Here is a 27,263-nt window from a genome sequence, read left to right on the forward strand (position 1 = left end):
ATTTACCTCATCTCCAAAAAAAAAATAATTCATAAGAATCATTCTATCACTTCAAGGCAGACTAAATTAAAGAGTTTAAAAAAAAAGATTATAGTTTATTGATTTCCTTAGGCTACTTAAAAATAACTGTGGACCTCTATTCTTCTTACCATGAAACAAAATATTGAACTCTGCCCTTCAGGCATACTACCATACTTCAAATGCTGATCTTATCATCTGCTTGCAAGTCAAACAGAGTTGGACTTTAAAAGGAAGAAAGGAAAAGCCTGGAGCCACTGGGAGGCATCAAGGGTCAGGGGGTTGGTCTGGTTCTGGTCAGAGAGGACCTAGGGTCACAATGCCTGAATAAAAATCACTCAGCTCCCACTGGACAGTTTTCAAAGTACATAATAACCAGAATTTGAAATATAATATATAAAGAACCATATTCTGAAACCGATGTTCTATTTCATTTGGCATCTTTCCATTTGTTTTGTGAACAGGAAAGAGTAAAATTTCCCCTTGTTACTGAATTTGAATTCTGTTTGCAACAATGAATCACTATAAGAAGCTATTAAATAATAATGCAAAGTGATTGGAAATCAGTGGACTTGGATGGGGGTTTTCCCAAACGTTTAAAATTTCAGCCGCATCCCATTTAGGTTCCTGGATGCTCATCATTTTGTACTAAATTGTGAAATGTATTCATCAATCTTAAGTGGGAGTTAAAAGCTCCCCCAAAGTGCAAAGCATTAAGAATTATTTCAATTAATAGTCAATTAACTAAACGTCATTTGTTTGCTGGTATGAATGGCTCCTTTAAATTAATCTCTCTCTCTGGCTTCTTTTTGAAAGATTTCAGAACTTCCCATCTCTAACTCCTAGGGACAGATATGGCCCAGGGGTCTTCCTGGAGCAGAATCTGACGCTTCCCAGCAATATCCTGGATACATGCTGGGTTGTGACTGGGAGGTAGCTGTGAGTGTACCAGGCAGAGATCAAAATTCTGGACTGGAGACGCTCAGGGGAATGACCTGAAAGAGTTAATAAGGTAAGTACTTCTTTCTGAAATGTGCTTTGAAGATCTTCAATTTTGACTGAAACTTGAAATGTCACAGCAGTTTCTTACACTCTTTTCCTTCCCAAATCTAAACTATTCTTAAACAGGAAAAGGACATGATGACCATGATTCCAATTCTGTGTTCCAACTAAAAATCTGATTTGTGTTACTGAACAGAAAAGAACATTCTCCAAAATAAAACATCTTGAGCGGGATAGGTAAACAAGACTGCTCAAGAAACAAATCTGGAAATGGCTGAGTTTTAACTGTGAGGGCTACCCCCCACCCCCACCCCGCTCCCGCTTCGAAGAGTCGGGTGCTGTTAGAAACCTTGCAGAAGGAGAATCCGAACACTTCTGAAACTGGACAGACACAAGGGGGCAGGAAGAGCTCAAACTCTGACTTAAAAACCCGCTCCCTGAAATGGGAGCTAACCTATTTTCGTTCGCCTTCTGGATATTTATCAGTTCTCTTGGCATGCAAAGAAATGGGATGCTGACAAGTAGGTTTAGTTTGTACTCGGACTAATTACTGCGAAGAGAACAGGAACGTTTCTAACGACAGCTCCCCGAACCGCGGCGGCTTTGGGAGAGCCTGGGGCTACATTCCCTAGAACTTATTTTTTGGTGCTAGTCTCGCGATTCCGATCGGACTGACTGCCTTTCTCACGCATTCCAAATATTCCTCCCCCTTGGGCCCCCCTTTTCCCCTTTTACTCTGAACTTTGGTTGCAAAGGAGGGGCTTGTTTAAAACTCACCAATCCAAGGACTGTGCACCCCTCCTCCCCGTAATTTACAAGGAGACTCCGGCGGCCCGGTGTGTGTGTGTGTGTGTGTGTGTGTTCGGGGTGAGTGTGTGTGTGTGTGTGTGTGTGTGTGCAACCTGCCTTAGCATTGGCTTGTCATTCTAGCTGTCCTTCTTTTGCAAATAAGCCCCATCCTTTCTTCCCAAACTGCTCTGGGTTTCCATTCAAACACAAGCGACATTGCGAATAACTTTCTTCTCGGGTTTGCAAATCCCGGTGAGCAATAACCACACTCCCCCGCGCGAGACTGCAACGAATTGGAGGGGATGGGAGCAAAGATGGGTAATCTTGGATCCCAGGCAGCTGAAGAACGGATTCAAGCCCAGCCGCGTGTCCCGACTCCTCTGCCGGAACCGCAGCCCTGGCATCCCAGAGCGAAACGTGAGCACAGGTGGGCACCTCGAGACAGCCAGTACCCCTCGCTTCCAGCACAACTTGTAGAGCCTTGAGTATCCTCCTCTCCGCCAGGTTTCCCCGCCTCCGCCTCTAGGAACTGATTGGCAGATACCACTACCCAACCCTCAACTCGGGGCCTCCTCCCGGGACCAATGATTGGCCTCCTGGGAGGACTGGAGTAAGGGGGTGCTAGGGGAGGGTTTTCCCTCAAAGCTGTAGGTCCCGGGACCTGGAAAGCAGGAGTGGAGGGACTCATTCTCGCAGCCAGTGTGCGGCCGGTGGCGGAGCGGGACGCCGGGGGGCTTCAGCCTCCGCTGCAGCGCCAGCCCTGCTCGCCCCGCGCAACTTTCCATCCTGGCCCAGCCGCGGCTACAGAGTGCAGAGTTCCTGGCACTTTCCGGAGGACGTTTCTTGCTCCCTGCCAGGCGACTGACTGCGCTCTCTCAGGCTGACCTGTCCGAGCTCTAACACCCGGACCATGCACGCGGCCAGGACTCCCGGGATCGCCTCCGGCGCCGGCGGGGTGACCAACCCCACCAGTTTTCAGCAGATACTTACGCTGCCGCCCCTCCTCGTGTTGCTGCTGCTGCTTCTCCTGTCACCGGTAAGCTGCGTCCCGGCACAGCCCGCTGCCCCTGAGCGAGCGTTGCTGTCCCCGGATCTCGCGGGGGCTGCAGGGGTCCCCGCTGAGGAGGCCATAGTGCTGGCGAACCGTGGGCTCCGGGTGCCCTTCGGCCGCGAGGTCTGGCTGGATCCGCTGCACGACCTGGTGCTGCAGGTGCAGCCGGGGGACCGCTGCTCCGTGACCGTGCTAGACAACGATGCGCTGGCCCAGAGGCCTGGCCGCCTGAATCCCAAGCGCTTCCCGTGCGACTTCGGCCCGGGAGAGGTACGCTACTCGCACCTGGGCGCGCGCAGCCCATCGCGGGATCGCGTTCGGCTGCAGCTGCGCTACGACGCGCCGGGAGGGACAGCAGTGCTACCCTTGGTGCTGGAGGTGGAGGTGGTCTTCACCCAGCTAGAGGTTGTGACTCGGAACTTGCCCCTCGTCGTGGAGGAGCTGCTGGGGACCAGTAATGCCCTGGACGCGCGGAACCTGGAGTTTGCCTACCAGCCCGAGACCGAGGAATGTCGCGTGGGTATCCTGTCCGGCCTGAGCGCGCTGCCTCGCTACGGGGAGCTCCTTCACTACCCGCAAGTTCCAGGTGGAGCCAGCGAGGGGGGCGCCCAGGATCCTCTCCTGATGGACTGCAAAGCTTTCCAGGAACTAGGCGTGCGCTACCGCCACACGGCCCCCAGTCGGTCCCCAAACAGGGACTGGGTGCCCATGGTGGTGGAGCTGCGGTCTCGTGGTTCCCCTGTGAGCAGGCCTGCTCTGAAACGTGAGCACTTCCAGGTGCTGGTGAGAATCCGAGGAGGGGCCGAGAACACCGCCCCCAAGCCCAGTTTTGTGGCCATGATGATGATGGAAGTGGATCAGTTTGTACTCACCGCCCTGACCCCAGACATGCTGGCCGCTGAGGATGCTGAGTCTCCCCCTGACCTGTTGATCTTCAACCTCACCTCTCCCTTCCAGCCTGGCCAGGGCTACCTAGTTAGTACTGATGATCGCAGCCTGCCTCTCTCATCTTTCACTCAGAAGGACCTACGGCTCTTGAAGATTGCCTACCAGCCACCCTCTGAGGACTCTGACCAGGAGCGGCTCTTTGAACTGGAGCTGGAGGTAGTGGACCCGGAAGGAGCTGCCTCAGACCCTTTTGCTTTTATGGTAGTGGTGAAGCCCATGAACACACTGGCTCCCGTGGTCACCCGGAACACCGGTCTCATTCTCTATGAGGGCCAGTCCCGGCCCCTTACAGGCCCTGCGGGCAGTGGGCCACAAAACTTGGTCATCAGCGATGAGGATGACCTGGAGGCAGTGCAGCTGGAGGTGGTGGCTGGGCTCCGGCATGGTCACCTTGTCCTTCTGGGTGCCACCCATGGCAGCTCCGCCCCTAAGACCTTTACGGTGGCTGAGCTAGCGGCTGGCCAGGTGGTCTACCATCACGATGACAAAGATGGCTCACTGAGTGACAACCTTGTCCTTCGAATGGTGGATGGAGGACGCCGGCACCAGGTGCAGTTCCTGTTCCCCATCACCTTAGTGCCTGTGGATGACCAGCCACCAGTCCTCAATGCTAACACAGGGCTGACACTGGCAGAAGGTGAGACAGTGCCCATCCTGCCCCTTGCTCTAAGTGCAACTGACATTGACTCCGATGACTCTCTGCTGCTTTTTGTGCTGGAATTGCCCTCCTCGACTGCAGGGCATCTGCTTCTCCGCCAAACACATCCTCCCCATGAGGAGGAGGAGCTGAGCAGGGGCCCTTGGAGGAGACAGGGAGCATTCTATGAGCAAACAGTGACAGAGTGGCGGCAGCGGGACATAAGCGAGGGTCGGCTGTTCTACAGGCATTCGGGGCCCCACAGTCCCGGGCCAGTGATGGACCAGTTCACATTTTGGGTTCAGGATAACCATGATCCTCCTAATCAGTCTGGACCACACAGATTTGTGATACGCATTCATCCTGTGGATCGCCTCCCTCCAGAGCTGGGTAGCGGCTGTCCCCTTCGGATGGTGGTGCAGGAATCCCAGCTCACCCCTCTGAGGAAGAAGTGGCTGCGCTACACTGACCTGGACACGGATGACCGAGACCTGCGTTACACAGTGACCCAGCCTCCCATGGACACAGACGAAAACCACTCGCCCTCCCCACTGGGCACCTTGGTCCTGACCGACAACCCCTCAGTCGTGGTGACCCATTTTACCCAAGCCCAGATCAACCACCATAAAATTGCTTACAGACCTCCAGAGCAAGAACTGGGAGTGGCTGCCCGAGTGGCCCAGTTCCAGTTCCAGGTGGAGGATCAAGCTGGGAATGTGGCTCCGGGCACCTTCACGCTTTACTTGCAGCCAGTAGACAACCAGCCACCTGAGATCCTCAACACGGGTTTCACCATTCAGGAGAAGGGCCACCACGTCTTGAGTGAGACCGAGTTGCGTGTGAATGATGTAGACACTGATGTTGCCCACATCTCTTTCACTCTCACGCAGGCGCCCAAACACGGCCACATGAGAGTGTCTGGACAGATACTGCATGTCGGGGAGGTCTTCCACTTAGAAGACATAAAACAGGGTCGGATTTCCTATGCCCATAATGGCGATGAGTCTCTCACTGATAGCTGCTCCTTGGAGGTCAGTGACAGACACCACGTGGTGCCCATCACTCTCAGGGTGAACATCCGGCCGGCGGATGATGAGGGGCCCATGCTGAGCCTTCCTGCTGGCACTCTGGGGTCTTACCTAGATGTTCTTGAAAATGGAGCTACTGAAATCACTGCTGGTGTTATCAAGGGGACTGACGAGGACACCGATGATGTGATGTTGACTTTTGTCTTGGAAGATCCACCCTTATATGGAGAAATCTTGGTAAACGGAGTTCCAGCAGAGCAGTTTACCCAAAAGGACATCTTGGAAGGCTCTGTCATCTATGCCCACACTAGTGGTGAGATAGGCCTGTTGCCCAGAGGAGACTCTTTTAACCTGAGTCTGTCAGATGTGTCTCAAGAATGGGTAATAGGTAGCAATACTATCCAAGGAGTTACCGTGTGGGTGACCATCCTCCCAGTTGATAACCAGGCTCCAGAGATTACTGTAGGTGAACAGTTTATAGTCATGGAAGGTGATAAAAGTGTTATAACCTCAACACATATAAGTGCTCAAGATATTGATTCACTAACTGATGACCTCTTGTGCACTATAGTTATCCAGCCTACCTCTGGTTATGTTGAAAACATTTCTCCAGCCCCAGGCTCTGAGAAATCAAGAGCAGGAATTGCCATAAGTGCCTTTACCCTGAAAGACCTCAGGCAGAGTCATATTAACTATGTCCAGAGTGTCCATAAAGGGGTCGAACCTGTGGAAGACCGATTTATATTTCGTTGTTCTGATGGCATTAACTTTTCAGAGAGACATTTTTTCCCCGTTGTCATCATTCCCACAAATGATGAACAGCCAGAAATATTTATGAGAGAATTTATGGTGATGGAGGGCATGAGTCTGGTGATTGATACGCCCATCCTCAATGCTGCTGATGCTGACATGCCCCCAGATGATCTAACTTTCACTATTACCCGATTTCCTACTCGAGGTCACATCATGAACCAGCTGATAAATGGCACAGTTTTGGTTGAAAGCTTCACCTTGGATCAGATCATAGAGAGTTCAAGCATTATTTATGAGCATGATGACTCCGAGACCCAGGAAGACAGTTTTGTGATTAGACTAACAGATGGTAAGCACTCAGTGGAAAGGATGGTCCTCATTATAGTGATCCCAGTTGATGATGAGACCCCCAGAATGATGATCAATAACGGACTAGAAATAGAAATTGGGGAAACCAAAATTATCAACAACAAAATATTAATGGCAACAGATTTGGACTCTGAAGACAAATCTTTGGTTTATATTATTCGTTATGGGCCAGGACATGGCTTATTGCAGAGACGAAAACCTACAGGTGCCTTTGAAAATATCACACTGGGCATGAATTTTACCCAGGATGAAGTGGACAGAAACTTAATTCAGTATGTCCATTTTGGACAAGAGGGCATTCGGGACCTAATTAAATTTGATGTGACTGATGGAACAAATGCCCTCATAGATCGCTACTTTTATGTTTCCATTGGGAGCATTGACATTGTCTTCCCGGATGTGATAAGCAAAGGAGTATCCTTGAAAGAAGGTGGCAAAGTCACCCTCACAACAGATCTACTAAGCACCAGTGACTTGAACAGTCCCGATGAAAACTTAGTTTTCACCATCACTAGGGCTCCCATGAGAGGTCACTTAGAGTGCACAGATCAACTTGGAACATCCATCACATCTTTCACTCAGCTCCAACTAGCCGGCAACAAAATCTACTACATCCACACAGCTGATGACGAAGTCAAGATGGACAGCTTTGAGTTTCAGGTCACCGATGGCCGGAACCCTGTCTTCCGGACGTTCCGTATCTCAATTAGTGATGTGGATAACAAAAAGCCGGTGGTCACCATCCATAACCTGGTTGTCAGTGAAGGTGAAAACAAGCTGATCACTCCCTTTGAACTCACTGTCGAAGACAGAGATACTCCTGACAAGCTCCTGAAGTTCATTGTCACCCAGGTGCCTGTTCATGGTCAACTCCTGTTCAACAACACCAGACCCACCATGGTTTTTACCAAGCAAGACTTAAATGAAAACTTAATCAGCTACAGACATGATGGCACTGAGTCGAATGAGGACAGCTTCTCCTTCACGGTGACTGATGGTTCCCATACAGAGTTCTATGTTTTCCCTGATACAACATTTGAAACAAGGAGACCCCAAGTGATGAAAATCCAGGTCTTAGCTGTTGACGATAGTGTCCCCCAAATTGCCATGAACAAAGGGGCCTCCACACTTCGCACTCTGCCTACTGGTCACTTGGGGTTCATGATCACAAGCAAAATATTGAAAGCGGAGGACAGAGACAGCCTACATTTTTCTCTCAGGTTTATTGTGACAGAGGCCCCTCGACATGGCTATCTCCTCAACCTGGACAGAGGCAACCACAGCGTGACTCAGTTTACACAAGGTATGATACTCTTTTATTTCCTTATACCCAATGGAAATTTCTGAGGGTACGGCTATTCCTGAAAATATTGTAAATAGGGGATCAAATTTGAGTCCAAGGGAAGAAAAGGACAGGGAAATAGAGAGATTGGGCGGGAGGGATGTGGGGACTTACTCTTCTGGGAGAATAGCTCTCTTCTTGCCGTATTACCACTGCAACACCCTGCATTAGAAGCAGGAATATCAGTATCTTTCGACAGCAACAAGGTATGCTGCCAAGGCTGGAGCCAGACTTGGGGGGGAATTAAAACTGAAGCAAGCCCTTCAGGTCTGCTTTCTCTCCCACCCCCATCATCTGAGTGGCCTGTCGGGTGCACTGCAGGTCACTCATGAAGCATTTGGGCACCTGAGTGAACGTTGTGCTTTCTGAATTCTTTGTATTCTTCTTACTGTTATTTTCACCTTCCATTCAAATAGAGCCTTCAGGTCTATATTACTTTAATTGTGAGAGCATTGTTCTAATCCTGTTGCAGTTCTTAGAAACTTTGTAACTGAAAAAAAATGTATACATACTTCTTAGGTTTAGAATTCTTCTCTAATATTTTATGACTTAGGCAAACACCAAAGACATGAGAGGTGTGGAGTTATAACAATTATATGTACAAGGTATGGTTCCATCACACACACACGCACACACACACGCGTGCGCGCACACGTAAAGCATCCTTAATGATGTCCGAGACAATATGTCTATCACCAGAATGTACATTCATTTTATTAAGAACCTGAAGATAACATTAACAAGTTGAATAGCAGGACGGAAGGAGGAAATTATTTTCTTGTTTCAGATCTCCTCTCGTATCCTCTTTCAAACACAGTAACAGACACCTGTGGCCTCCAACACCTGTGTTCTTGAAGCTAAAGCTTTTTTCTAACGTAAATTTTCTTTGTGTGTGGACACAGTCTGAGACAGGAAGGGCAGGTGACCTCTGCAGAGTCACTCACTGACAGAAGGGGGAAGCCCATTCAGTGCACGGGCTTGAGAGGCAAGGCTCTGTTCTCTAGAACGTGCGATCTTCACTACAGAGGGCTACGGGTGGCTTTCATGAAAATCTCACCATGTCAGGATGGAAACTAGATCTCTCCTGTGTCGGCTCTGTGAGTGGAGATGGAGTTTACCCTCGGGGCATCCCAGTGGGGGTGTTCTTTTCCCGCAACAGTGTTGGGCTCTAACAAATGCTTTAATAAACGGATGTCGTGAAGTTTAGTGTTAAAGTGAACTGCTTCTCTGTTTTAGATGCTGGCAAACAGCCCTGAACTCCAACCTCCTGATTGTTGGCCGAAAGCCTGAATATATTGTAGGGCCTGCAGGGACAGGAAAACCTCAGAGTGCCAAGTGTCAGGCCAGACCAGCAGGAAACTTTTGTGTGAAGGCTTTCTGAGGACAGAGATGCCATGCAATCTTAGACTGGTTTGTTTGCATGGAAAGTGAAGAGGATGAAAGGAATATATTACAGGATAGAAAATGTGATTTCAAATCGCTCCTCTGACCTGAAACAAGTAATCTGACTTTAAGGATTAAAAAAAAAAATTTTTTTTTGTCAATGAATTTGTTGATGAATTTTGTCATTGAATTTGTCGATGAAGACAGGCAGACGATTTAACTTCAAGTCTATGGAGTAGGTCTGACAGCTGATAATGTTGGAATATTATATCTTAAATATCAAACCCTAAATTATACCATTTCAGAGAGAGGCTGTTGCATGTGCGCACGTGTTCTCTCTCTCTCTCTCTCTCTCACCAATATGGACTCACCTTTATTAGTCTTTATGGTCATTTGTAAATGACCATATAGAGTAGCAGTTTATTATAAAAAGTGAAGATACATTTTTCAGGTTATAAGAGAAATGAGCACATTCTGATAAGAACCCAAATGCTGCCTAGGAAAACTGTTGGTAATTCATCACAGAGTGCTCATCTGAGCAAGTGGAGGCCACAATTTGGTTCAGGAGACAAGATGGCTGAGGGAAAATGGGGAAGCTCCACTGTCAAGCCACTGTGCTGATGTCTTGAGGAGAAATGAACGCAGGAGCTTGAGTAAGGACAACAATAGCTTTGATCTGTTTTTGTTTTTCTGTTATACTGAAGGGATGAGCTGAGCTGTATTTTGATGGATTTTCAGTGAGCTGAGTTAAGTCAAGTTAGCCATATATGGGCAAAGAAGTTTGTTCCCAAACCAATTCACTAAATGGTCCCTAGGAAAAGAAAATTCATTAATTTCTAAACCTCATCCAATTTTATTATTAGAAGACTTAACAAGGTAGAATTAGACAAATTAGAGAAATTATTTCAATGATGTGTCTTTGGCAGGGTGCCCCTGCTGTCTCCATCCTGGGCTTAAATCACTTGTCTCAAGGACCCAGACTGTTTTCTCTACAATAAGTACACAATAGGGCGCCTGGGTGGCTCAGTGGGTTAAGCCGCTGCCTTCGGCTCAGGTCATGATCTCAGGGTCCTGGGATCGAGTCCCGCATCGGGCTCTCTGCTCAGCAGGGAGCCTGCTTCCCTCTCTCTCTCTCTGCCTGCCTCTCCATCTACTTGTGATTTCTCTCTGTCAAATAAATAAATAAAATCTTAAAAAAAAAAAAAAAAGTACACAATAATGTCTTCTGAGAGATACATTACAGATCACTTTCAGAAATTTCCCCCAGAGTTTGAACCAGGGTGTGGTTGCCAGGCATGTCAGTGAACTTAGAATTAAAACAAAACCCCAAAATCATGGAATGCTTGTATACATGAACTGAAATAAATCGGATGTGTGATCAGTGATTAGAAGAAAATCCAGGTAATTGTTAGATGTTTACCGAAAGGAGATGACCTTTTTTTGCTACTAGGTTTTGATCTTCCTAATACTACTGTGCCTTAAGAAGTGAGTGTTTATATATAATTTTTGATGTTTTTGATAGCTTTAGAGTTTCCTATAGAATAACAGTGGTATGATCAAAGTCTTTACTTATTTGAGATTTTTTTAGAAGTCGCTTTTTTGAACTTTGAATTACTAACTGAGTTATAAAGAAAATGAAAAGGGTTTTGGTTTGTTCCAACTTATCAATATTACATGCCCTAACATGTCCTAATTGCATTCATGTTCACTTTAAAAAAAAAAAATAAAAAAAATAAAAAAATAAAAAAATAAAAAAAAAGAAAAAAGAAAAAGAAAAGTTTTTAAGAAATCACTTTTGAAGAGGTGATTTGTTTCAGCAAAACTGTCTCCTAAATACTATAGCTTTTGCAAGAAAACAATGATGCAGAGTTTGGGTACACTAACGAATTTTTCTTTTTTTGTGGTAGAGCTTTTAGATTTTCTTACACAGTAAAAGAGGGAATGGGGAAGTTTGGAAAAAGGTCTTCCCCACATGACCAGAAGACTGTCCTTAGGCTAAAGATGTGCCCTTAGAGCACAGTTTTCCTGATGAATTAAAAGGTTGTAAAGGGTCAGAGTTGTAGGAGTAGACAGGTAAAGAGCCTGCAAGGGCTTTGCTCCTTACCTTACATCACACACATGGAGGTAGCGGTTGGAGCATGGTCCACCAGACCTTTGGATTCTTTCATTTAAGAAACGTTTGAGCTGTTCTGAATATTAGACCCTGAGCAAAGGACTGGATGAAAAAAAAGATGAAAAAAAAGGATGAAAAAAAGAATCCCAGAAGTTTTCCGCCTTCTAGGAGAGGTAGCCACGCAGAAAGATACAAATGACACTAGGCAGAAGTTTGGGGAAATTAGAGCAGAGTTAGGAATAAAATGCTAAGGGGGGAGAATATGTGTTGAATTTGCTTGATCTGTTAGTAGCCCTTTTACAGGAAGTTACCATTAACTATTAAATCAGATTTTCAAATGTCGGATTGTAAGCAAGTCACCTTTCGGAACTGTATGAGGCAAGGGAGCGTGTACATTTCCCATCTGTCAGATGGGGTCACAGAAATTCATGGAGTTATTTGTTGATCCAGTACCTTACATCACTTGAACTTATTATTTCATAAATCCATTTTCTTATATATGATGCTTGCAGACTTCATAGCACGAACTTAGTAGAAAGAACTCTTAGAAGATGGAAAAACTGCAGAGCCCACTCAAGACACACAAACATTACATACCACTGGGGAAACTACTCTGAGCTGTGAACTTGATTTTATGTAGCCTTGGAAATAACTACTTACTGCGTGGCCCAGGTCAATAACATCATGCTGCCGAGCATCACAGAAGAGGACGGTTCTTGGTTTTTTATGTTGTCTGTGTTTCATCATTTAGGAAAGGAATTGTTAAAATGCATGAATAAATTTTTGAAGTTGTATGTCCGTCGATCACTGAAAACAAACTGTGCTGGTAAATTTGAGAGCAGGGCCGGAAAGCAAAAGAAAGAGGGTTCCTGAGGCAGAATAGCTTTTCACTACGATTAAAGGTTTCAGGTTTTGTTAGATGTTTTCTGTTCTAATTCTTTTCTGGGCTCATGACAGTTATTTCAATCTTTGGGATGTAAAATATCCTTGATTTTTTTTTTTTTTCCGAACTCTGGAGAGCTTAAAAACAGCCTGTTGGGTATCGCATGAGGTAAGAAATGTTAGCCAGAGGAGAGCAAGGATGTTCTTTCCTCTGAGAGCCAACTCTCTAGGGAGGAAAAGAGTGTGATTTTGGCAGTGTCAGGAAATCTTTCATGCCTCAGACTATCTCCCTTTCCACCTGTCATGAAGTCTGACATTCCGTATTTAGACAGTCACTTCTTTGGTGCATGAACATGCAAATAGCATTGGGAGGGGCAACACCTTGCTATTATTATAACCTAACTCTTGCACTCTATTTGGGTAAGGGATCAGATTTCCGTGGGACAGCTGAAATCAAGGGGCTTAGAGAGAGGAGAAATCAGATAGCACTGCTTCCCTTGGAATTAGGAAACCTAAACATGATTACAGAGAAGAGCCAGTCGGATTTACCATAAGTAATGAGTCACCAATCTCACCTTAGTAATGAATCATCTTGTTCTTGGGTTATTTTCTAGCTGACATTGATGACATGAAAATATGCTACGTTTTAAAAGACGGGGCCAATGCCACAAGTGATATGTTCCATTTTACAGTTGAAGATGGTGGTAAGTATTCACTCTCCTGTTAGTATAAACCAGGAGACTTTTATTGGTTGTTCTTTGATGACTTCACTACAAAGAATCTATATCAAGTATCCTTTTCTGTTCACCTGAATTTATACTGAGTGAATTTTTTATTTGCCACTAGATAATCTTACGTTCTTAATCTGACACAGTACTACTCTGCAATGAGTATAGATAAATGTTCCACTTATATTATTTTTGTCTTAGGATTTGCAAAGCACTAAAAGAAAGACCTATGTAAATAAGATCCCCGTGTCCAGTTGTTCAGAATATGTTCTAATTGATGCTGCCTGCTTGAGGTGGCAAGAGGATGTTGGAATCCACCCAGCTCCACTCTCAAGCCATGTGCCTACCCCTATGTGTCTGCCCTGAGGGGGTGCCTTTTGCTGATTTGTACTTGGGTGCTGTATGGATTCATGCTGTTGAATAATTGCATTTATCAGGAAATCAGTGCTAAGTAAATGTGTTTTTTATCTTATCAATCTCAGTATGTCTAATGATTTTCTTAGTTTGGAGGATTTTGTGACACAATCTAGCTAAAATTTTCCTCGGTGGGGGCACCCACGTGGCTCCGTCGGTTAAGCATCTGCCTTCGGCTCAGGTCATGATCACAGCATCCTGGGATCGAGCCCCAAATTGGGTTCCTTGCTCAGTGGGGAGCCTGCTTCTCCCCTGCCTGCAGCTTCCCCTGCTTGTGTGTGCGTGCGCTCGCTCTCTCTCTCTCTCTGTCAAATAAATAAACACAATCTTAAAAATAATAATAATAGGGGCTACTGGGTGGCTCAGTGGGTTAAAGCCTCTGCCTTCAGCTCAGGTCATGATCCCAGGGTTCTGGAATCGAGCCCCGCATCAGGCTTTCTGCTCAGCGGGGAGCCTGCTTCCTCCTTTCTCTCTCTCTGCCTGCCTCTCTGCCTACTTGCGATCTCTCTCTCTGTGTCAAATAAATAAATAAAAATCTTAAAAATGATAATAATAAAATAAAATTTTCCTCAGTGAAGTCTGAATACTGCAGAGAATAGGCTATGACTGAACAATGTCATTGTCACTGTCCCCCAACGCCTTGATTGCTGTTCACCCTCTGTTTGGCTCTCTTCTTAATGCAGTATGCCAGAAGAAAAATGGGCCACTTCTAGAGTCATCATAAGGATGTCTCTGTTCTCTCAGGAGAAGCAAAAGAGCCTCAGGAAGTACATATGTTGTGTGAACAGGACACAGGAAGTGGGAGGGGGTTTGGGGGTAAGAGATGAAGGAAGGAGAAAACAAATGATTTGGATCTAGTCATCTGTTTTCTTATGATGCTTTTTTTAAAAAGTACACTATTATGTCATCTATCTCAAAAAGATGACATGCTTCCCTTCACTGTTTTGTGAAGCATTAAATAGCACTTGTTTAAAATACCATTGGACATAATGTGATCACAGCTCTAAAAAATGGCATCTGCTGGGCATGTGCCAGAGAGGCAAAAAATGATGTTAATTTAGGTTCAGCTATTTGATTTTCCCTAGAGGCCAGATGTTTAGTAAATTTGATGCCTTTATTTTTATAGTAACCAAATCATAGTTTAATATTTTATGTATGGATAAAAGGAATCTTAGTATGAAACCGATTTCTAAGGAAGCCGATTTATAAAGAAAAACGTGCTTACTGAATCTTGATGCTCAAATGGGAAAGTTTTCCATCAGTAAACTTTAGAGGAGAGCTCTGAGATAATTCAAATCTGTGTAGTAGATCAAAAATTTTTTTTAAGATTTTATTTATTTGACAGAGAAAGATCACAAGTAGGCAGAGAGGCTGGCAGAGAGGGAGAGGGGGAAGCAGGCTCCCTGCTGAGCAGAGACCCCCCCCCCATGCGGGGCTTGATCCCAGGACCCTGGGATCATGACCTGAGCTGAAGGCAGAGGCTTAACCCAGTGAGCTACCCAGGCGCCCCGTAGATCAAAATTTATAGACTAAATTATTGGTTCAAGGTACCAGGTTTGTCACTTAGAATGACTACATATAATATCTCAGTAGCAAAATCTGATTTTCTTTAAAATTACCCAAAAAAGTTTGAAATCAAATAGTTATAATTCTAAGATATGGTAGTTTTGCTTTTTTAATATTGTGCTCTCCCCCCTCCGTTATTACATTTCCATTCTGACACAGAGCCACTCTGTTACTCCGCCCATTCCTTTCCTTAGCTGGATGGACTGGTTGCATTTCCTTTAAAATTTTGATTTGTACTTAAACTTTAAAAAATATTATGCCCTATCGTATTTCAAAATATTAAGTGAGAAATGGCTAGTTGAAGAGACTGGGTTTATTTTTTTTTGGTTTGCTGAAAATGTGGCTGAACAGCAAAGGGTTGTGTTTATGGAAATAGAAAATGCATCATTTTCGGGAGCTTTTTTAGAGCTGGAGTTTCACATGAGAGGGAAACATTCCAGAGAAACGGTTCTTGACCTTTCTTCTCACTGCCAACATGGCATTACTTGTGGGGCTCAGGCAGATTCTGACAAACTATCTATGGAGCAGAATCTATCTTAATTCACCTGATATAAGGAAACATCCCTCTGCAGAATAAACACAGAAGCCTGCAAGGTTAAAAAATAAAAATTCATGTATGTACTTCAAAATTATTTTAATCTGATACTTACTATTTAAGGATTTTTGCACTGTCTTGTAAAATACTCTAACATTTGAACGAGAAATGCAGTACTATTTAAAGAGTATCTTGAATGAAATTATGTCTCTGGGAAGGATGAGGTATTTTGCCACACAGAAGTAAGAGATATTGCCAATATCTGTGGTAAGAGGAAGAAAATAAAGATATCCATCCTTTCCATAAAAATAATTTTAAACTAAGAGTTTTTTTGATCCACAAAATTAGATAGATCTCATTTATATATATCTTGTTAATACAGACCATAATTCTTTTAAAATATACTCTAAAAAATATTTTTGTATAGACTGTAATATGGACCTTCATTTTCAAAATCTTTATGTTTAATTATGTAAATTTTATGTAATATATGTTTATGAAGACACATATGTGATATATTCTGACGCTTCTCAAAGATATGTATGTCTTTGGAATCATGGAAGGTGCTTGAATCCTATGAACAAACATTATTCATGTTTTTTAGTTGGAGGGATCCAGGTGTCAGAAAAGCCAGGTGACCTCTCTGAATGTATCATCTGTCCAGGAGGTAACAGACCTCTGTCAATGGTTACTTATTCTTCCCATGTAGGTGATGACAGACTTCTTGGACCAGTGGGTTTGGTTACCAAGTTTGTTATCATCTCTTTTATACAAAGATAGTTGGCATATCCATAAACCATCTCCATGAGATACGTGAAATGCTTCCAATATTTCACATCTGGGAAACCAGTTACAGCACCATGGCCTAAAATTAACAACTGTCTATTCCAGTTCTCTTTCCAGTCCATAAAATTCACCTTCTTCCAAGTCCTCAAGAGTGCTTTTAGAGGAACACCTGACACCTGGGTGACTCAGTTGATTAAGCCTCTGCCTTCAGTTCAGGTCATGATCCCAGGGTCCTGGGATTGAACCCCGCATTGGGCTCCCTGCTCAGCGGGGAGCCTGCAGCTCCCTCTACTTGTGTGGTGTCTCTCTCTCTCTCTCTCTGTCAAATGGATAGCTGAAATCTTTAAAAAAAAAAAAAATGCTTTTAGGACAGTGACTAAGGAAATTACTGGAGCAAGAGTAATCCTTGAACAACCTGAAAAACTACATAATAACTTTTACTTTCAGGAGTCAAGAAGAGATTTAGGAAAGTGGAGAGCTGAAAGCCCTTGTTTCAGATTTAATTATATTATCATGAGAAACTAGCTAGCCACAGAAATCTTGTTAGGATGTAGTGATGGACTAGGACCACTCATCACTAAGGGGATGCTTAGGACAGAGTTACCTCTTTTTAGCTCGGCGCTGTTACCAAATGGCAGGACTGAAGAGTCCTTTTTTTTTTTTTTTTTAAAGATTTTATTTATTTATTTGACAGGCAGAGATCACAAGTAGGCAGAGAGGCAGGCAGAAAGAGAGGAGGAAGCAGGCTCCCTGCTCAGCAGAGAGCCTGATGTGGGGCTCGATCCCTGGATGCTGAGATCATGACCTGAGCCAAAGGCAGAGGCTTTAACCCACTGAGCCACCCAGGCGCGCCCTGAAGAGGACTTTATTTGAAGAATTGGTAATGTCAGGATTTTACTGTGTTTGGATTTTATAAGTGTTGGTTGATATAGCACATGTACACACGCAGAGAGAGATTCTTATATTTTAGGATTCTTTCAATTAGGCCTTATATCTTATGTAAGATTTATGATTACTTATGCAGTATTGCCTTCATAGCATTCCTATCAGCTTAGTAATACAAACAAAAGTATTACTGTTCCCTTTTGGCAGATGAGGAAACTGAGTCACAGAAACAGGTAATTGTCCTTCCTCAAGTTTCGTAAACTGGCAACCAGAGGCGAGTTTGAATCCCAGGATTCTTTCTACAAGCAATGGCTTTCATACTTACACAGGATAGGCAAAGTGGGGTGTTAATTTGTTGTTTCCTGGGTTCTCCTGACCAAGGTTTTAAGAATATTTAATGGTGAGAATGCCTGTTTGTCCGTAGGCAAAAGTTATATCTCTTATATAGCGTGAATTTTTATTTTAGAGGTCTTTAAAGTCCACCATGTACTCAAATTTATAGTATTCTTGTCTAATATCATACTGTAATTCATTTTAAAAAAATATATGTGGAAAGATACTCAGTCTTTCTAAAGCTTGAATAAACACAAATCAACCTTACAGTACCATTTTTTGTTTTATCAGTGAAATTACAAAGAAACTTAAAAAAAAACACACTTAATATGTGAGTGGTGATGAAACAGGTACACTTCTCTAATGTGCGTGAAGTTACAGAGAAAATGCTTTGGAAAAAATCTGTGAATAAGTAGTTGGAATCCTGCAGGATGTAATAGTCCATTTAAGACATGACTCAATGGAAGCAAAAACTTACAGTCATATTCATGTCACCATGTACTCAAACAGCAACCTGGAAATTATTCCCAATGCAAAATAAACATAGAAAAAGCTTTTTAGTAAACATCTGAAACATCCTTAAACATCTTAAAATGTTATGCAGTTCTTAAAATTTTAAATTATAGTCTGTCATAGTATAATTCTTAAAATGAACATTTAGTGTTGAAGTATAGTTTTTGGATATCAGTAAAGAACATGAAAATAATATATCAAAAGGCCATCCATCGAGGTACTCTGGGGCCAGTGATCTACTATATAGTTAAATTATAAGTTACAATTTACAGGGTCAAATTCTGAAGTTGGGAAATGTGCTGTCATTATCCTTGGCTTCAGCTAAGGAGCCATATAGCAATGACCTGTGGATTCAGCAAAACCATCTTCCATTTCTTTTAGTTTTACCCTTTCTATCTTCCTGAGGGGAACTCAATACAAAAATACTACAGACCTGGAGAAGACATCCCTTTTGACCTCTAGTGCTCCAGAATTTTAGCAGAAGACAAAAGCATGCATTCTTTTATCCTGCTCCTAATCGAACATATTCTCTGATTTCATCTCAGCCTTTAATGCCCTGTAATTTTCTTATAAAGTATTCTAACATGAAAGTGCTTCTGTCCCTTTTTGGTCTTCTTTCAAAAGAACTTTTCTGCCTCTTTCTTGTGAGGCAAAAGCTGGTCTCACACCACTGTTCCTGGTGTGTCCCTCCCTCAACCCTGATGAACTTCATCACTCTTAAAACACCTGGCTCAAGTGATATTTCCTCTCCAGAGTTGCTCCCAGCATCATGATGACAAAGTTAGCAAGGCTGTTTCTTCGTGCATCTGTCCCTACCTTTATCTACAAAGATGTTGTATTCTGGTTACTTGCTAATGTGAAGACCTCTATCAGTAGAGAAGGAACTCCTTCAAATCAAAAAGGTCTCATTAATTTTTGTAGCATAGGGCCTCCCTGGGGTTGTAAACAGGGTAAATATATAACAAATATTAAAATGAATGAATAGATAAATGGGGAAAAGGCGCTTCCTTTTTATGTAAGGATCGATTACATCATATTCTAAGAAAAACTCCTCAACAATTGCCAGTGGACCTTGGCATTCCTTTAGCACATTCTTTTATCCTGGCATTAACTTAAATCCCTGTGGCCCAAGAAAGATTTTTAGTAAAGCTTTCACATTTTTAAACACATGAAACCAACTGCTGTGGAAATTCCTTTGAAACTTTCAGTGAAGTAGACAGAAGACCAAAGGGATTCTCAGATTCCCAGTAACCACTAGTTCAGAGCTCACATCATTCTTAGAGAGTTCTTTTCAGGGAAAAAAAAAAAAAAGTTTCCAGTGTATTGTATCAACAATCGTACACCTTTAAAATTTAATGGTAATAGATAATTTTCTGTTAAACGGTATATTTTTAAAGTCAGCACCACTACCTTAAGTATTTTTAGTTACCCCAATTTTGTGCCTCGTGTGATAAGAGACATAATGCCAGGTAGAGAAGTAGAATGCTCTTCTTAGCAGGAAGTACCCTCGGTCCCCGTTAAAATGTCATTCTATAAATTTTTATTAGTTTCTTGTGTATGGGTTTAAGTTTCAAGCCCTCAGTGTCAGATCCAAGACCTTTTTTTGGACGGGCATTGGAAAGAATTAGGAGATGTGATCATCCATCTGGCTTGATAGACTGAGTAGGACGAGCCCTCCTTTTCTCTCCATTGTGAAAACTGTTTGGTGCTTCCCCATTTGAACTCCCATGTGACGTGGGCATGCGGTCGGAGAGAGTGCCGTCTTCTGGTCTGGCGTTAAAACTGAGGCTTCAGACATGATATCTGTGTTGGCCGTTGTAGCGTGTCTGGCCCAAAGCCAGACATTTGTTGCCTCGTTCTTTGATTATGTCTTTTGGTGCCCAGTTTTTTCATTCGCCAAGATCCTTAATTCATATGCTATTGAAAGATATAAATAGCATCTTGACATAATTGGAGAAGCTGCCCAGTCAGTTCTTTATATGAAATGTCAGTTAAGGACAAGGCTTTCAGATTTTTATACCTTATTTGATGACCGACTACTGAGACACAAGGAGATGGGAAGCTCTTCATTCTATTAGAAGGAGCACAGATTTTTGCTTGAAAGTGGCCAGTAACTCAGGGTTTAAGGCAAAGTCATTATTGACAATTAGCTGGAATTGAGCACAAGGGCTGGAAAAGTAGAAGTAAGGGCATTAAGTTGGAAAACGAGGTTTGAGGACAAGCATTAAAAGATTATACAGACACATTCAGCTTAGAGGAAAAAAGCAAGCATTCTTGGCAATAAAATTAATTGCTAGTGACATGAGAACCAAAGGAAAGATACCAGGGCCTTAGGGAGTTATAATAAGATGGTGAAGTAATGTCAGGCACTGAGACAAATATTTCTAATCTGTGAGAGAGCATAAGATCTACTAGAATACAGGTCCTGGAAAGGGCTGTTGGCTACTGGGGCTGAACATTTGAAAGCCTTTCTCTTTTCAACCAGCAGTTTAGAATGGTTCAAATCATCTGGGTCTTTCCATAGCAGAGCCCTGCCTTTAGCAGCATGACTGTAAGGAACCTATTCTGTGTCCATGAGAGAAAATACATACCTTTTTTTTTAAATCTTTTTCTATAAGCACATACCTTTGTTTATTGAAGGAGAAAGAATCTCTTGATCATTCCTTCATTAATACACTCATGTTTGATGATACATTTGTGTTCTTTTTTTTCTTTTTTATTTTTTTAATTACTTTTCAATGTTCCAGAATTCATTGTTTATGCACCACACCCAGGGCTCCATGCCATACGTGCCCTGCATAATACCTACCACCAGGCTCACCCAACCTCCCACCCCCTCCCCCTTCAAAACCCTCAGATTGTTTTTCAGAGCCCATAGTCGCTCATGGTTCATCTTCCCCTCCGATTTCCCTCAACTCCCTTCTCCTCTCCATTTCCCATGTCTTCCGTGATATTCCTTATGCTCCACAAATAAGTGAAACTATATGATAATTGACTCCCTCCGCTTGACTTATTTCACTCAGTGAGAAAATATATACCTTTTAAATAGAAAAGTATAAAGTAAATATTACCAGTTACTATGCGTTAGGTTCATTCCAAAATTATATTTCCTATGAATATACTATTTTTATTGGCTTTAATATAGAGGAAATTTTTCTTAAATGGCTAAATCTTCTCATAAATATGAATCCTTACTAGTCACGTTTCTAGAGGCTTAGAAGTGTTCTATTTTTACTCTCAAAACCAATGATTGTCACCTTTTAAAACTAAGCAGATCTTTCTTAGGTGATTAAAACACCATAATCTGTATCAAATATTTATATGATATGTATATTACATAACTCAGTAATATTCCCATTCTTTCTGTTTGAGTGTGCTCTGGGTGGCTGGGCGAAAGAGAAGGTGGTGGTCAGTTCTCTGGTATGTAGTTGTAATTGGTATGATTCTGTATTTGCTAGAATGTATGCCAGTCCAAAGAGAATCAGAATGTAATGTAGGAGAAGGGTCAGAGTTTCTCTGGAAAAACTTACTTGCTATAAAGTGGTTCTCTCTTCATTTGCTTATGGAAATTATTCAACAAACATTTTTGGAGCACCCACTATATTTCAGATATCTACTGGATTCTGGGAAAACAGTGATGACCATAACAGTTGTGATCTTTGACCTGTGGTTCCGATAGGCTCAGATGATAAAATAGTAGACAAATAAAACACTTACACAGTGTTTAAGGTATTAGGGAGGTTATCATTAAATCTGAGATAGAGGTGCAGCTGTCAGGCATGGTTTCTAAAGGGTGATATTTGAGCTTAGACTTAGGATAACATGAAGCCACCATGGGAAGAAGGGATGGAGAAATGTTCCAAGCTGGGGAGGAAGCACGTGCAAAGGCACTGAGCTCTGTGTGTTCAGGTGACCGGAACTCAGTTAACAAAGCAGAGTGCCACATGAGGTGATGCTGGAGAGAGAGACTGGGGCCCGATGGTATAGAACATTATAACCCAGCACAGGGATTTAGATTTTGTTCTGAGGTAAAGGGAACTCCCCCTCACCCCCAAATTGTATTAAAGCAAAGGAGTGACATGGTCTAATTTACATTTTGAGAAACTGACTCTTGCAGCCTTAGAGGATTCGGGGAAAGAGACAAGGAGGAAACAGAGAGACCTGTATGAGACTGGTGCAGTAAGACAGATGTGAGACGGAAAGAAGAGGACAGGTTTGCTGTAATTTTGGATCTCAATCTGTAGGACTTCATGACAGATTGGATTATGAGGGAAGATGGGAACGTAAGCATGATTCTGGGTTTCTTGGCCAGAGGAGAGTGGTGGTGCTGGAAAAGACTTGGTAGGGAGAGGGGCATAGAAAAGGTTTCAGAGAGGAAATGAAGTGGCCATTTTGAACATACTAATTATGAGATGCTTTACTTTGAGATGTGTCTACAGTAAGGCCAGCCTATTGACCCTGCTTCTCTTCCTGTCCATCGGAGGAGTTAGGAGGACAGCCTTTGGAATTAGAACTGGAACAAATATTGCTTCTGCCTTTTGCAGAAAAAGCAATGTGAACCTAAGCTCACTAGGGAGTCTTCTTAGCCTCGGTGTCATTTGCCAAGTGGGCCAATAGTAGTCCTCTAGGTAATAAGGTTCTTTTTGAAGCTTAAGTAAGATCATTCACGAAAATGGGATCATTCACCCAGCGCACTTCCTGCCTCCGAGTAATGACTGTGCAGGTAGCTAAGGGGCTTTCGAGGTTACCTCTCATTTTTCTTCATCTTTCTATTTTTCTTTCATATTTTGCTTATTTCCCCTCTCCCATTTCCCCTTCTCTCCTCTTCTTTCTTCTTCCCCTCTCTTGTCTTTCCCACAGCAGCTGTTTGGAATGTTTAACTGTCTCTTTGTTTTGGGTAGGAAGATGGGATAAGACAGGGATGCAAGTGGAGGAATGGGGACTCCTCTGCAGTCCTGAGTTTAAAGGCTAACAATGCTTCAAAGTCATTTTGCCATTAGCAAGGAGCTAAACAAAAATTTTTCATTAAGCTAATAATAAGGAGTTTGCCCTGTGGTCAAATAACGGAAATATAAAGTACTCTCTCTCTCTCTCTCTCGAGCTCAGTTTATATGTTTTATTTCTTTTTATTAACTAGAAGTGTAAATTTTATAGGCTTGAAGGTTAAATATAGTAACTAGCTTTGGTTAAAAAAAAAAAATACAGTACTCCGAAACATCTGGGTTTAGCAAATGTGAGGCTCAAATGATAGTTTCGACTGCAAATCTAATACACTGAGCCATAACTGCTGAAAACACTGATAAATAAAATAAGTGTTAAAGCCATGTGGCTTTCTATAATTATCCACTGAGGTCAAAGGAGCAAATGTCATACCTAATCTTGTTTGCAAATAAGGAAAAAATGAAATTTAGTGAGGTTTAACTTCGTGAAAAAGTAATGAGAGAGTGAGGCACACACACAAATAAATACAAGTCTTTGTTCTTGGTTCACAAGTGTAGATTGATATCTGAGTGTACATTTCCTAAGAGTAAAACTGTTTGGGTAAGTGAGAAAAAAATAATTTTCTTAAATATTCTGTTCTGAAACAATTGGTGTAAACTTAATGAAATTATCAATTTATAAATCTGGTTCTGCCCCTAAGAATCAAAAGTCAATTGCCAAGAAGCTGTGTATAGGTAATTTTTCACTGAAGGAATGAATGCCATGTTAAGGAAACAATGTAGCTTCATATGTTTACATTTAGAATTCTTACAGTGGTGGTATAGTAGAAGTTTCCAAAATGAGTTATTCAGTCCTGGCTAAGAACTGTTCAACATAATATTTACTTTTTGCAAAAGGTATCAATATCGTTGGTACCAAGAAATCAAGAGAAAAAGATGAAGAAAAAGTGCTTATAGCTATGTTTGGTTTTCAATTTAACACTATTTTTTTTATTCTTCATGTTAATTTTGAACTAAGCTGGGAGCAATCGATGAAGGAAATAGTGTTTGATGAAGGAAGCCAAGACACAATTCTCTTTCTTTTTGTTTCGAGAGAGCTCTGACTACATTCTTCCAAGCTGAGAAAGCAGAAGTACCTGCTCTTCATTTTTCTTTTTTTTTTTTTCCCTTGCTGGTTAGCTCGATTCAGAAAGGTTTAATTATTTCATCTTGGTAATGCCCCCACCAGCTACATTTAACTCCACTTCTATGACTGTTAGAGGCATGAGTTGAGAACACAGAAAACAGTGTTCTTGAGCTTAGCTCAAGAGAGCCACTTCAGAAATTGAAAATAAAGTGGTAAAACTGGTCAGTAGACTTCAGAAATGCAGGAGACAGAAAAGAACCATTCTGTGTTCCCATAATTCTCCTCTTTCTTGATTTTATGTAGAAATAGCCCCAAGTAAAGGGTACTGCATCCTTGCTATAAAAATTAAGTAAGGTGGGGTACATATAACCATTTCAGAAATTGTTTTTAACCATCAAGAAACAATTACCCTTGCGATTTAAACCTCAAGAGTCATTCTGTTTCACCATGCATGTCCATCCGGTTACTAAATCCGGCTAATTTTACCGGCTTCCTGAATTCCTGTTGAATCAGATTCCTTCATTAACTTCATTCCTGTTTTTCCTGTTAGAACCACATCAAGGTTTATCCTAAATGGCTGAATAGATGTAAAACGCTTAAAAATAAAGACCAGCAGGGAGTAAGTGCCCTATTAATGTTAGCCATTTCCCCCACTGTAGTATAATACGCTATCTGTGAGAACCGGGGATTCTTATGTTTGCTTTTCATTGATGTCGCCTCAATGCCTGGCTCACATAGATGCTCTTAAGAACTATTTATCGAGTGAATGAATAAATTTTTCCTAATGTGATTTTCCTAATGAATTTCTTCTTATTCTTCTTCTTTTTTTTTTTTTTTAAGATTTTATTTATTTATTTGACAGAGAGAAATCACAAGTAGGCAGACAGAGAGAGACTCTCCAACAAGCAGGGAACCTGACGTGGGGCCCAATCCCAGGACCCTGAGATCGCAACCTGGGCCTAAGGCAGAGGCTTAACTCACTGAGCCACCCAGGCGCCCCATCCTAATGAATTTCTTTATCTTTCGAGACTTTCTCCTCTGATCGATATACCATTTCCATAGTTACCCAAAAATATAAATGTGATTTTTTTAATTGCCTTTTAAAAACAAAAAACAAACTTCTATCTTCCTCTCTGCTGCCACAGTTGAATTTCTGGCATCCAAATCTGATCCCATCTTTATTTTCCAGCTCACAGATGGTGTCTTGTTAAACACTGGAAAAAATTCAGACCCTTCTTGATGTACACACTGGGCGTGACCCATCTTCCAGTGGCGCCTCCTGCTCAGGATCCACACACATGCTGTGCAAGTTCATGGGCCCTGCCTTTTCTTTCTTTTTCTGTTGCCTCTGCGAGAGATTAAGTCCAGAGAGCAGTTTCTCCCTGATTTCTTCTACTCATGTCCTTAGGGTCAGGCATCACCGCCTCTGCGTTTCCATAACTACTCAGATTTGTATTCAGGGATGATATTCAAAATGTTTATGTATAGATCCATGTATCAATCTGTATAGAAATTTAAAATTTTCCAATTGATACATACAAAGTTATATATACACACATATACACATAAATACATATACAGTATATATACACATAGTTACGAATGTGTACGCTTATATATATATATACAGTCTATATATAAAATTGTTTGCCAAGTGATAGATGTGGCAACATAAATAATATACTGTATAAGATTGTTAATATACTATGCAGTATAAAATATATGTTTAAAAGGGCTTACAAGTATATCGTTATAGTACAGTTATAACTGATAATGTAAATATATTTTATTTTGAGGTCATCTTTTACTTAAAGTAGCTTTCAGAAGCTTAAAGATATCCTTCTTGGGCCATGAGTTGACTTGGGCTCAAAATTACTATGACTTAGCCCTTAAACTGGTCCTTGCCAACAGGGTGGTAATTCCAATTAGTAGAAAATTGCTCTAAACATCAGTGATACTATTCATGGTATTAAATCTACACCCAGATTTTCTTGAATTAATCAGTGACATCCAAATTATTTCTAAGACTTAAAAATCTAGAACACTCTTATATATTCAACATCACTATTTATAAGCCAAGTTATAAAAATTATTTGCTAGAGAGCAAAGTTGGTGGGATGTAATATTTTAGGACCAGTGAGAGACAGTGTCATATGTTGGTTAACCATATGAGCTCTTCAAGGTTTGGGGGGTTTAAATCTTGATCCTGCAAAGTTTTAATCTTTCTATTAATCAGTACAGTTGGCCTCCTCCATCTTAGCCATTGGTATATAGCAGCTCGGAATGGACCACTTTGTGCTGCAGCTCTTTGTATACATTTGTGTTTATAAAGCTTCTTTATAAACTGGGAGCTGCTTCGTATATAACTCCTTGTCCAGTGCTCTGTCTCCATGTAGTACTTAGTAGGAAGTCAATAAATATTTGAAGAGTAAAGCCATGAATAAATGCTAGATATAAATAACTGGTTTCTACTTTCTCTTCAGGTGGTATGTGGAATTATCTCAGCAGTGAGGACAGGAATCTAAAGGAAACTAGAATCGTCTTATGTAAAACAAATGGAAGCAGGTGTTTTAAATACCTTTCAAACACACATAGGTGTATACAAACATACGCTTTTCCAATATCCTTAGCATAGAATTTTAAGGTGACATCACACTCTGCCTTGCTTATTATAATATGGAGTTTCTCTTCCTATGAATATGTTTCTAGGTTAGAGATCTGGCTTTTAGATATTTCAGCATTTGTAGATGCTGAAATTTCTTTGACTTACTTATTATAATAAGCATGCTGGATCTTATACGATTTATGTTAAGACACCATTGAGAATGGGATGAGTTTATACCCTACCTCAATAGACTCATTTCAATCTCCTTCTGCTACATGACTTTAACAAAACTGAGACAACCACTAGCCCTTTCCCTGCCTGTCCCCATGTCCAAGCCCACCTCAAGTCTATATGTGGTAGAAGTCAGCATAAATTCATTAAAAAGGCATCCAGTCAATTAAATTGATTCATAAAAAAGGCACCCAGTCAGTTAAATGACATCTGATATCTATTTCATTTAATTTGGGAGAAAAGTAACACTGTAAGAGATAAAATGGATTATCAAAGCACTTTATAT

General features: G+C 42.0%; 1 protein-coding gene across 1 annotated transcript in view; it reads left to right on the forward strand.

The window, feature by feature from the left end:
* The first annotated feature begins 2,679 nt into the window (after window positions 1–2,679).
* FREM2 (FRAS1 related extracellular matrix 2) overlaps window positions 2,680–27,263 on the forward strand; it is a 156,058-nt gene continuing 131,474 nt past the window's right edge. The window contains exons 1-2 of the mRNA XM_044249633.1: window positions 2,680–7,898; window positions 12,930–13,019. Of these exons, the coding sequence (XP_044105568.1) occupies window positions 2,720–7,898; window positions 12,930–13,019 (5,269 nt within the window). The 5' untranslated portion in view covers window positions 2,680–2,719. The remainder of the gene's footprint in view (window positions 7,899–12,929; window positions 13,020–27,263) is intronic.

Source organism: Neovison vison, chromosome 5 (genome assembly GCF_020171115.1).
Source record: "Neovison vison isolate M4711 chromosome 5, ASM_NN_V1, whole genome shotgun sequence".
NCBI lineage: Eukaryota > Metazoa > Chordata > Mammalia > Carnivora > Mustelidae > Neogale > Neogale vison.